General features: G+C 42.5%; 1 protein-coding gene across 12 annotated transcripts in view; it reads right to left on the reverse strand.

Moving 5' to 3' along the window:
* Positions 1 to 2,786: 2,786 nt before the first annotated feature.
* nfia (nuclear factor I/A) overlaps positions 2,787 to 12,005 on the reverse strand; it is a 272,870-nt gene continuing 263,651 nt past the window's right edge. For all 12 annotated transcript variants that reach the window (XM_033622238.2, XM_033622243.2, XM_078168440.1 and 9 more), the window contains one exon: positions 2,787 to 10,030. In XM_033622238.2, coding sequence (XP_033478129.1) covers positions 10,016 to 10,030 — 15 coding nt within the window. In that variant the 3' untranslated portion in view covers positions 2,787 to 10,015. The remainder of the gene's footprint in view (positions 10,031 to 12,005) is intronic.

Here is a 12,005-nt window from a genome sequence, read left to right on the forward strand (position 1 = left end):
TGTAATGGTTTTGCAATAGGATAAATAAATATCTTTGCAAAGGAGCAGTGACACCGTAATTCATTACAGTTGAGCGCTGGAGAGCAGCTTCAGTGTTACCTGCCTTCTCGTCCAATGACTTTCCTTCATCTCTCTAAAGTGATGCCATTTATACTCATTTCCCCAGCTCGTCGCGCTGAAGGATGTCTTCCTTCTGCTCTGCTCTCGTGCCGAAGACGACAACTGGGGAAATGGTGGCGTTTTCATCCAGTTTAGAGTGACTAAAAGCTGCTGGAGGTGGATTTCAGGTGTCACTGAAGCTCTCTCCGTTCATTGAACGATTGTTCTATGAGTACTGTACGTTCAGCGTTGCTATAATTCACATACTCAGGTCTCTAAAGTGATTGAAAGTAGTTGGGTGGATTAAAAATACCCTGGTCTAAAGCCTGAAGAATTCTGCCCCTCTTCACGTTCAAATTCGATTACCTCCCGACCCCATCCAGACCGTGGACTCGCACAGCGGTCCGGTCTGATGCATTTGTTTCTCAGGTGGTGGTGAGGGGGGGTGACATCTCTGCCCGGGAGAATTTGGACAAACGTGAAGACAACAAAGGCGTTAGCATAAAAAGCTCAGCCTTCATTCAACCCTGTTTTCCTGATGGAGCGGCAGAATTCCTCAAAGGCAAAATCCAAAAATCAACTCTTGGCGGGGGAGGGGGTGAAGCAAGAGGAGGGAGGGGGATATTGGGAGGAGGGGAGGTGAATGCAAGTGCTTCTCTTCTGGAGTTTTCGAGACAGTCTTTGACTCCAGCTCTCGCTCATATTGCTGGTTGGACAAGCTTTGGATCAGAGTTTTCTAGACTCAGGGTGAACGGAGGAAGCTGCAGGATTCATCGGGCGGTTAGAAGCTCAGAGGGGTTTGTTAGATTTGTTTGTCAATTGATGAGAGTTTCTGTCAGAAAATGCTGGTGTGAGTTAGCGTTATGGTGCGTGTTGGTTCAGCTGGTTGGATGCAGCGTCGGGCCTTATGGGCTCATCGCTCTCTCAGACTCGGCTTTGACTTGTGTGACTGCTGTTAGTTTTTTTGTGGAGGAGGAGAACGTGGTGTGGTAAGCTTCACATTCAGCCCCTCCCCAGCCTCCACCGCCAACACCACCTCCACCACCACCCAGTGAACTGGAACCCTTCATGGACTCCACTTCCAGTGGAATTTGAGTTGTTGCTCTATTTTTTGCTTTCTTCCACTATTTGAATTTTGACTGTACATGCACCTGAAACTTTACTCCAAATCCAAGAGAAGAGACCAAATCAAACATTGTTTTTTTTTTTTTTACTATAATTCTTCAGCTTTAATCTTTTTGCCACTTAAATGTCCCCTTCCTTACAAATTACCGGTTACCGTTTCTGCTTGTTCCAAATATTCAAACCTAAGATGCTTTTTATGGCTTCACCATTTCATCAAATGGCAACACTTCATGTTTCTTAGGCATTATTTTATACACGTTTCCCCAAAAGTATTTGGTTTATTTGGATTTTCCACTAGAATTTTGCAAGTTTGAAAATCCTGCTCTTATTCTGAAGTTGTAAATACCACCGCTTGGTCAGTGATTCTGGCGTCAGACAGCAATAAACAAAGGCATCCTTTCGTGGCACGCCGCCGGGCAGTGTCACTGTGAAACACCGCCTGATAACAGCATGGTGGGTGAGAAGAGTGGTGGATGGATCCAACAAACCCTGTACTTTCATCCTGGAGCCAAACCATTATGTTTTTTAACCTAACCACAGGCTTTATAATAAAGTTGTTTTTGCTGACGTCGTGAATTTATTTTGAAAAAGACTGTATGCATCCAACGAGCAGACACTTTACAGTTCCTGTGTAAAAAGACACAACGCACGCAACGGGTGTAAATTGACACAATGTAGCGTGACGTCAACATAGGAAGATATCTAGTGTGCAACATGTTGACGTGAAAGTCCACTGACAATACATGAAGAGTTGGGATGAGAGCGCTCAAGGAAAGCTTAATGGTTTGCTTACTACTTAATGTTTTAACTGCTAAACTGAACTGTTAGCATAGCTTAATCGAACAATTTGGGAACTGCCCATTGGTTCAACATCCCATTGTTCCGACCATATTAAACTCATTGTTCCGAAGTCCGTTCCGAAATCATCATGATGCCCTGTGGTTAAGGTCTGGTTAGGTTTAGGCATAAAAACCACTTGGTTAGGGTCAGGAAAAGATCATGGTGTGGGTTAAAATGAAAAAGAAAGTGACAAACATAAGCCGTGAGCCTGCTCCGCCTCAAGCCGGTCGCGGCGCACCATACGCCCGCCGCGAGCCGTTCAGCACCGCGGACAGTCGGACTAATGGGATGTCGAACCAATGGGCTGTCGAACCAATGACATGGACCCAACAATTTTATCTACTAAACTAAATTACTGGGAACTATTTAAGAAACTGAACTGTTTGCTTTCCCAAACCAAACAGCTAGCTAATGTGGCTAGACCACTAAAAAAGCTTTGCTAACCACTAAACTGTTAGCTGACTCAAATTAAGTCTTCATAAGCTGCTAAAATGAACACCTAGCAAAACTGATCCAAAGTGATGTTCACTGACCAAGCGGCAATATTTGAGGAGTTGGGATAAGAACTTGTGAGTTTGTAAAAAGTTTGGACACGTGAATTTGTAAAGATGGAGACAGTTTTTAAAAGTTTGTCTACACTGGATATGTCGTCTGTTTCTAGGCTGAACATGATTTTTGCAGGGACAGACATTTGCATTGTTGTTCCTTTTATACTTGTATGATTTTTGTTTTTTCTTTGCTGTTTCAAACCTGCCTACCCGTAACACCGTCTCTGACCTCTAGACCCACAAAAACATTATTTGGAGAACCTTAATTCTGGTCTGATGGGCATCTGGCGGAACAGATATGTTTCAGTTTGAATTAAAACAGCTGTCTTTACCGCCTGCACAGCACGTAACTTTTCTGTAGTTACAACTTCAAAATTAGCCAATTAATCAGTTTGTTGCTTTCTGGTTTTCTTCTAGTCTCTCTGATAGTGAACATTTTTGGGTTTTGGGCCAAACAAAATATTGAAATCCATCACCATCTGGGAGCTTGTGATGGCGTTTTTGCTACTGGCTGATACTGCACACCAAAAGATTGAATGATTAATCAAGAAAATAAGCAAGAGATTAATCGATAGTGGAAACCACTGTTGACTGCAGCTCGAGCTGTGACGCTGTACTGTGGATGAACACATCCAGTGTAGACCTCTATGGACGCCCAAAGGAGCTGCTGCTACAATGCGGCCAGCTTAGACGAGGTGTCCGAGATTTCACTCACAGGTGGAACATCATAATGTTCGGAGTATTTACTGAGCTAGCTAAGAATCAATATCTCCTATTGTGATAAAAGCTGTAAAACTTGGGGGGAATGAAGGAAATGAGCAGAAACTCTGATCACACTGGAAGTGTCCTTCATCCCAGTGACTTGCTGTTCCTCGGCCTATTATCTGCTGCATGAATGTGATGCTGGGATGAGCAGCAGTGGATGTGTGGATGGACAGAGATCAGAGTGGACCTCCAGGCTCAGGGAGGGCTGAAGGACGAGGAAGAGGAGGAGGAGGAGGAGGAGGAGGAGGAGGATTAGGAGGAGGAGGTGATCTTGTGGGCCAGTGAAGAAAGAAACAGATGGAAAAGAAAAAGAATCATGTTGCATAATCAAGCTGTTTATTTTCCTGCATGGAATGGTGAACACAAAAAAAGATGCCTAGATGCATTAATAGTAGGGGCATCCTTTGGCTGGCTATGTCATTGTCTCCTGCCTAAAACTAAATTTTTAAAATGCATAAAAAACGCTTGCTTTTCTTACCAATTTTCCTCAGAGTTACCTAGATGTAGCTTCATCAACACTGATGCAACAAATAACCTTCAAAACATACAGCATACTGTAACATCCATTTACAATGGTCTTATCACCACAGCGCCCTATACTTTTTAAGTACAGGAATATGCTATACCATCAACAGAGGAAATGTTCTTAAATACATACAAAAAGGAAAGCAAATAAAGAAAAATAAAGAAAATAAGGAAACAGTTAAGTTTTCAACTTAAATCCAGTTCCCAGAAAACAAACCAAACCAGTTCTAGTAATGTGGCCTCGATACAAACAATCAGAAAATTCACAACACTAGTTTTTCCTCATTTTATCAATGTTACAAAAGTCCTGCATTATAAAATAGGGCAGCTTTAAAATCAGTGTAATTAATAAAACTATACAACATACAAACACGTCTCCCAGTCAGGCCGAGTGGCCCTGCTGCTCTGCCCTCCCGTCCGTTAAGAGCTAACTCTTCTCTGCGTCTCTTCGCTGCTGTACCAGAACTAAATTACACACACAACACAAGAACAAAAAAACACACTGCCCAAACTATTGCTTTATATTCTTTTTCATTTTTTCTTTCTTTAAAAAGGGTGCAATTTTGTCGTTATCTTACACACAACACAGCCAAAAGTCGCTGATTAGATGCTAGGCTGTTTCACAAGGTTTTTGTGACACTTATAAAAATGTCCGTGCAATTTTTTATTTATTTTTTTATTCCCTTCGCTCTTTTTAAGCCCTGGAAGCTGTATTTTTTTTTGATGTAATACTTTTTCACTATTGTCATTTATTTCATATTTAGTGCAGATAATTAAGGAAGTAATGCCCAACTCATGGCTAAAGGGTAGGCAAGAACAGAGACAAAACAAACATGTCACACTAAGAGGAAACACACAACCCACACAAGTGGAACTACTAAACCATCACAGCTGACGCCGTCACGTCGCTGTCCATTAAATTTGATAGACGGACTGAACACACAGAACAGGTAAACCATTTATTCACTAAAACCTCTGCCAAGCAGGGTGGGGCGTGGTTAAAATGTTGGACGTCATCAAAAGTGTTTTCAATAAACTGTTTTCTGCGCGATGGAGAAGAAGTTGGACTTGTTTAAGGCTTGCTCGTGACAAAAGAAATTAAAAAAAAAAACTTTAGGAAAAAAGAGACCCAAATGCAATATTGCGGCCGTCTGGTGGATTATCAAAACAGAAGGAAGGAAGAAAGGAAGTAGAATTCCCCCAGCGACGGTGGCTCAGCTTGGCTGGAGCGATGCTGCGGGGCGGGCTTCACCATTTTTAGGGACCGACCACGGAGCACGATGCCAGTCGCGTGCACGCTAACTTTGGTTGAAAGTAAAGAGAAAGAAAAACCAAACTAAATTAACAATGTAAGACAAAATAAGTCTACGTGAGTGCAAGCAGGCATTGCATATTTTATGTCCTTATTATTCACTTCTGGGAACAAAAAGTAGAAGAACGAACCAAAACTAAAAATAGGAAGACTTGAAAATTAAAGTGTTTGCTGTTCGGAGATTGTAGCAACAAAAGTTAAAAAAAAAGAAAAGAAAAGAAAAAAAAAAGTCATCCCATCAGACAGGACAGGATGACGGGATTAGGATGGGAGTAAACATGGTTCACTGAGCTTATCTACCAGCTGGTGAGCAGTTATAAGCTCCTTCTGGTCTATCAAGATACAGGCATCATGAAATTTAGTGAAATGAGTACGATGTCTTCAACTGTCAACAACAAGAAACGTGACAAAATATGCATTTTCACATCAATCAGTTGATATCCTCCTTTTCCTGTCATCATGACACATTTATAATTCCAAGGAAAGCCGAAGAATTTGTAAACAGTTAACTGTTTTAACTGCTAAACTAAACTGTTTGCTAAAATACTAAAATGAAACAACTACTTTTAGCTGCTTAAATGTAGCAAAGCTTAACCAAACAGCTGCTTAAATTGACCGTTAGCTTACCGTAGCTGCTAAACTTAACGATTAGGGGCTTTAAAAGAAACAGAATTGTTCGCTTACCCAAACCAAATAGTTCCTAACCTGGTTTAACCACTAACCACCTTGCTTAGCTCACACTAAACTGTTAACTAACTCAAATAAATCCCTATTAGCTGCTGGAGTGAACAGTTAGCAATGCTGAACCAAACTGATGTAGCTGCTACACTGGACTGTTAGCTAACCTAGTTTCAAGTGTTTTAGCTAAACTACTAGAGACCAGGAAATAAACTGAACTCTTAGGTAACCCGAACGAAACTGTTAAAGCTGCAAAACTCAAGAGTTACCTAACCTGACTCAAAGTCACTTAGCTAACCTGTCTGAAACCACTCTAGGTGCTAAGATGAACAGTTAGCAAAGCTGAACAAAACTGGACTGTTACCTAACCTAATAAAGAAGGTTTTAGTTAGAAAACTGTAACTGTTTAAGCTACTATAAGTTAGCCAACCTGGTGCAAAGTGTTTTATCCACGCAACAGTTGGCAAACTTAAATAAATCAGTTTTAGCTGCTAAACTGAACTGTTAGCTAGCTGTTTTAGGTAAACATACATGTTAGGGAATATGGTAATCTGGTAATATGCAGTATCAGAAATATTATTTCCATCCCGAGCCAGTGTTAGCTGCTAAATTAGTATGTTAAGTTAGCTACACATCCTTTTTGCAGCTAACTATTAGCCAACATGAGAGAAACCTTTTTACGTAGCTAACTGTTACCCAACAGCTGAAAATGTCACATTTACCTCATGTTGTCTGTACATGAGATTTCAGCCCGTTCTCATCCAACTTCATTGAATACTGCCACTTTGCCAATGATTTTAGTGTCAGACACCGATGCAAAAAAGCATCAGTTTACACTGTCAAGCGGCGCATCATACCGCTGTGAAAGGTATGTCAGTTCATAACACCACTGGATGGCGTCAGTTTGAAATGCCGCACGTAACAATGTAAAATTGGACGTTCATCTGGGAAGCTGCTGTTCACCTCCCCCGTGTGTTTGAGCCAAACCATTTTGTTTTTTACTAAACCTAATCACATGCTTTTGTCGCACAAGGAAATCAGCCTAAATATGAGGTGTTTTACTGACGTGAGTTTATTTTGAAAAAAGGCTGTATTCATCTAACGAGCAGAAACTGTATGTTTCCTGTGAAAGTGTAATTTGAAAAGACACAATGCATGTAATGATCGTTAACTGACATGGTGTCCTGCAACGTCAACAACAGACGCAGGAGCTCCTAGGGCGCCATATGGAGACGTGACAAAACAGCGATATTTGTTGAGTTTGGAAGAGAACGTGTTGGAGATTTTCACTGCAGACAAATATCACCTTTACTCACGACTGTGCTCATTTCACAAAATTTCATCGTGTTGCTGTCTGTCAGCAGGTACCTGGAGGTGATTGACCTGATTGTAGCTGGTGTAGATTTCACCTGTGAGGTCTCCGCTCATCGCTGCAGGTAAGTGGGGGAAAGAAAGCAGTGCAGCGAAGCCCTGAGACCTCCTAAAACTGAGAGATTACCAGCCAGGAATTTTGGGAATCACAGCGTTCCTCTTCAGCTTTGACGTTAATTACTCCAGTTACCTACAAAATCTCAGGTGTGGAGGGCGAATTAAGAAAATAAAGAGCAGAAAAAAAGCAAGAAACAAAAAAACAAGACTCTCCACGTTGGATCTTGTGCAACTTTTCAGGACTGGACCGTAGCTCAAGGCACATTGATGAGGAACAATTGTTTTCGTGCAATTTGATAACGTACGGATGAAAGAGAGAACGTCTTAGAAGTGAAAAGCAGAGCTGATCTGTTGCTGAAGGAAGAAGGAAGGAAGAAGGAAGGGAAGGAAGTAGAAATAAAAATAATGGAGAGATGCTGAGAAGCGAAGAGAGCTGGTTGTTTGTGAAGGAGAGCGATAGAAAAGGCCTCAATGGGGCCAAACTAATAGACGGCTGCTGGCAAGTGCCTGATGTTGGGTTTACAATATAGTGTCTTTATCTCACTAACTACATCATCTATGGAAAAATTTGTCACTAACACTAGAACATGCAGATTTTTTTTTGTACTTTTTTATAACTTTTTCACTTAAATTCACTTTTGTTCGACGCTGGATGGTCGTAAGTGTGTGTGTGTGTGTGTGTGTGTGAGTGTGTGTATATATATTTATATATATAGTATAGAAAAGGAAGAACAAAACTGAAGTTCAATAAAATGGTAAGTTGCATGTGAAGCGCTCGGTTTTCTATTTGTGGACGAAAGCTTCCAGAGAGTTACCCTCTGCTCTGCCTCTTTATCGCGAAACCACACCCCCTGATTACACACTCACGGCCCATTGGCCAACTGCAGGAATAAGTGCTTTTGATTGGACAGGAGCTCTAGGAGACCCAGCCAATCATTGGGCAGCCCTTCACTGGGCAGCACCCGTTAAAGATTATCTCGCAGAAACCGGAGAAAACATGATTTCAGCTTAAATTCAGTCGTTTATATTTTCTCCTGATTTCGCCTCATGAGAAATTCAAATAGCTTTTTTTTTTTAAAAGTAAAACGATGTGCTCATTAAAATAAGTTAATCGCTTAGCGTTTTTTTTTCTTTTAAACAAAATGAAAAGCAGACTTAAGCTGCAAGAAATGATTTAAAAAATTGATTGTTTAAAATGATATTTCTTTAAAGGGATTCTTGTTCTACCATGCTAACAGCTTTACAAGATGAACAAACAACAAATAATAAACAATAAATGTGAATACAGCTCCCCTTATTTCTCACAAGGCTATGGTTTCTAGTTCAATGCTGTGTTGTTGTCTTTTGTACCCCAATATTTTAGAGTCCCAGAGGTGTGAGCGGACTAGGAAGAAAAATATAGTTTATATATACTTTTCAACAACTGTTTTCAACGAGCTATCTTACAAAGATATTTAACTATCCAACAGCTAGCCAACAAAATTGCACTTTCCTCATGATCAATATTCCACTGGTAAAGTTTTAGTCACTCATCTCTCTCCTGTCTGCCTGCTGCGTATCGGACACCAGAGCTTTCTGCCCACCCTTAGCATGCTGTAGCTTCACCCAGACTGGTGGATGGATAGAGGAGGAAGAGGAGGGGACCAGCTGAAATGACGGCTAAGAGAGAAAAATCAATGAGCCATGAAGCCAAAGCCTCCCAGATAAACGAGCTTGGATCCACCAGCGTCTGGTTGCAACACTTCACATCAACAAACCCCTGCTTCCCCCACGTTTTTAAACCCCACCTTCACCCGAACTCCCCCATCATAACCCCCCCACCCACCCTTCAATGTGTAGTTCGTGTGGTTACTGTGAAACAGGCAGGGCGTCTGTTTGTGCCCGCACCACCTCCCCATCAGGGCAGCTCTTTCCATTAAGCACTGGTCCATGTCCTTGGAAAGAGCCTTGTCGACTTCCTCCCTCCCTGACATGCCACCAACCAGGGGGGTGGGGTCAAGTGGGGGTGGAGTCCATCCCAGGAGGTGTGTGAGGGCTCAGGCAGGGGGTCGGGGGTATTAGCTGGTGGTATCTGAGCCAGGTAACACCTCCCTTCTCCCCCAGCCACAGCGCATCCCCTCCGGTCCCACCAACCAAACCAACCCCAGGCCATCGGGATCCACCTGGACTGAGGGGGTCGGATGGTGGGTGGAGGGCATTGTACCGCTGTAAGTCCACTGGATGCACACACTGTGGAGGATGATGGGAGGGTGGGTATGTAGTTTCTCCAGAGGGGAAGCTCTGTGATTCAGCCTTACGGCATTCCCAAAAATTAAAGGCTCAATCCCCCCACGAATTTCTTCTTTCTGGTTTTGGGGTGGGGGGTGGAGGGGGGGCAGGGTCTGGCACTATATATGGACATCGACATATGAACCATATGTCTACAGGGAAGTCTATGACGTACAGTTTATAGAGTGTGTGTTTAACACCGGGGCTGGGGTGCGTTTGATCCGCTGTAGCCATGCTGATGCTGCTGAGTCTGTGTATGGCGCTGGTGGGGGTGGAGTCAGGCGCAGAGGGGGGAGGAGGACAAGAGTTGTAGGGGCGGGGCAAGAAAGGACTCTGTCGCAGCTGGCATCAAAGGTCAAAGGTCGAGGAGGAGGCTGCAGCGATCTGTCGTACAGGTGGGTGGAGGGGGGAGGGGCCTCTGGAGTCCTTATCCCAGGTACCACTGTGGAGAGAGACAGAAGAAGGTGTTACATGGAGTCAGCTCGCCATCGATAGACTGATAGATAGATGGTTTTTGCCAACTGGTATACGGACACACTCTTCTGAACGGGCCCCGTACCACGCCAAAGTCATTGAAATCTGCTGCTTGGGCAGTGACTTGCAGCGTCAGAAACCAACGAAGGTGCCCTTTAACGTCAACATGGTACGCGGCCAGTTGCCGTTTAAGTTTAAGGACACCCAGTGGTGTACGGGGGAAACGCAGCGGGACAAGGATGAAAGTAATGGTTGTAAGGGTGGTGGATGGGTCCAACACACCACGACTTCCACCCAGGATAGCGGTGTTCGTGTCCCGTAAGATTATAAAGCCAAACAGTGTTCTTATTCTTCTAAACCCAAACACCTGTTTGTTGTTGAAGGAAAAAAAATATCGATTGGTGGTGTTGTACCAATGTAATGCGTTTATTTTGAAAGAGACTGTATGCAAATGTTGGATTTCATGTGAGGGGTATCTTGAAAGAAGACAATACATGTAACAGGCAGAACCTGACACACCCAGGATACCTTGGACGTCATATTTGGATGTGGAAACCAAATGTCAATATGTGACGAGGTTGGCTTGAGAATGTGTCGACTGAACCATTAAAGTGCTGCACTGAGAACCAGAATCCATGATTGGACATGTGTTTGTATCCATCGCTCAAGCTAAAATGATTTATATACAAGAAGCAAGAAATTAATTTGATATGTAAATATTTAAATAGGTTTGAGTGAAAAAAATTGGCATACATATTCATATTCCCCAGAGGCTGAATCCTAAAATCTTGAAACAAAAAACTGAAACAAATTTTTCTGGCTGCATGATTGAAAATGGAAGTCAACGGAAAGACAAGTAAGGACGCGAAAACTTCTGAATTTGCAACGACATGACTGAGCAGGTTGTTAATGTACTTTTCTTTCACATCTTAATGTTTGTGATCCCCCTGACCTTTGCACTGACTCTTAAACTTCCTCCTCTATAATCTAAAAATCACTATCGTTCCCAACCTGTAGACATTTGCAGCAGAAACAAATGTAAATCAAAATGTGAATCAAAGCATCAATTCTCTCTTGGTGAATTTACATGGATCTTAATAGAGAGCTCCAGGGATGATGTTTTTCTGCAGGCTGACACTGAACTGTCGTCCTGGTTCCCTCGTCAAATGCCTGTGGGATTTTTCCATTGGATTCTCCATGAAATATCCTGATCCATTCTTGTTCCACTGAGGAGGAACCCTTTGGATTTTAGCGACCACATGACCTTTCCTCTGACACCACAAGTGCTCATTTTGTTAACAAACACGATGACGAAAAATGTCTGTCAAAGATTTTTTTTTCTATGACGAAGATGATAAATAGATCTTTGATAATAAAAACTATGACAAAATGCATGTTTCATTTTTGTTGACAAGATGAGACGAACATGTTAGCGGTGCACTATCGGACACAGAAATTTAGAGAAGAGGAGAAGTGAATGAGGAAGAACTTTATGAACTGTATAAGAAACATGTTTTAAACTGGGACACAGAGAAAGCCAGTGCTGTGCTACTACTACTGTTTTCTAATGTCATGTAAGCGGTATGACATCAGAGTGCTGACAGGTTGATGGTGTTTGACAGGCAGGTAGGAGGCTCAGTTATCTGTGAGTGTAGCTGTGCTGTAAGTAAACAGTCTGAACTCAAATCAGTTTTCTCTGACAGAGATGAAAGTTTAGCTTGAATCACCAACTCTGTGAGAGGACGCTCCGGCAGCTCTGCACCAGAACGATCAACTCCCTCTCCATATTTACCACAGACTGATATTTACTGATGGAGGAAGATATCTGTCCGCTGTGATCAGTTGTTCCCTGAAAAATAGGTGCTAGAGAAACAATGAATTTGAGGGCGCAAAAAAAAGCGGCGTGTATACAGGCCCTAAGAACAGTGGTTCCCAACTGGTGG

The sequence above is a fragment of the Epinephelus lanceolatus genome, chromosome 6 (assembly GCF_041903045.1).
Source record: "Epinephelus lanceolatus isolate andai-2023 chromosome 6, ASM4190304v1, whole genome shotgun sequence".
Classification (NCBI taxonomy): Eukaryota; Metazoa; Chordata; class Actinopteri; order Perciformes; family Serranidae; genus Epinephelus; species Epinephelus lanceolatus.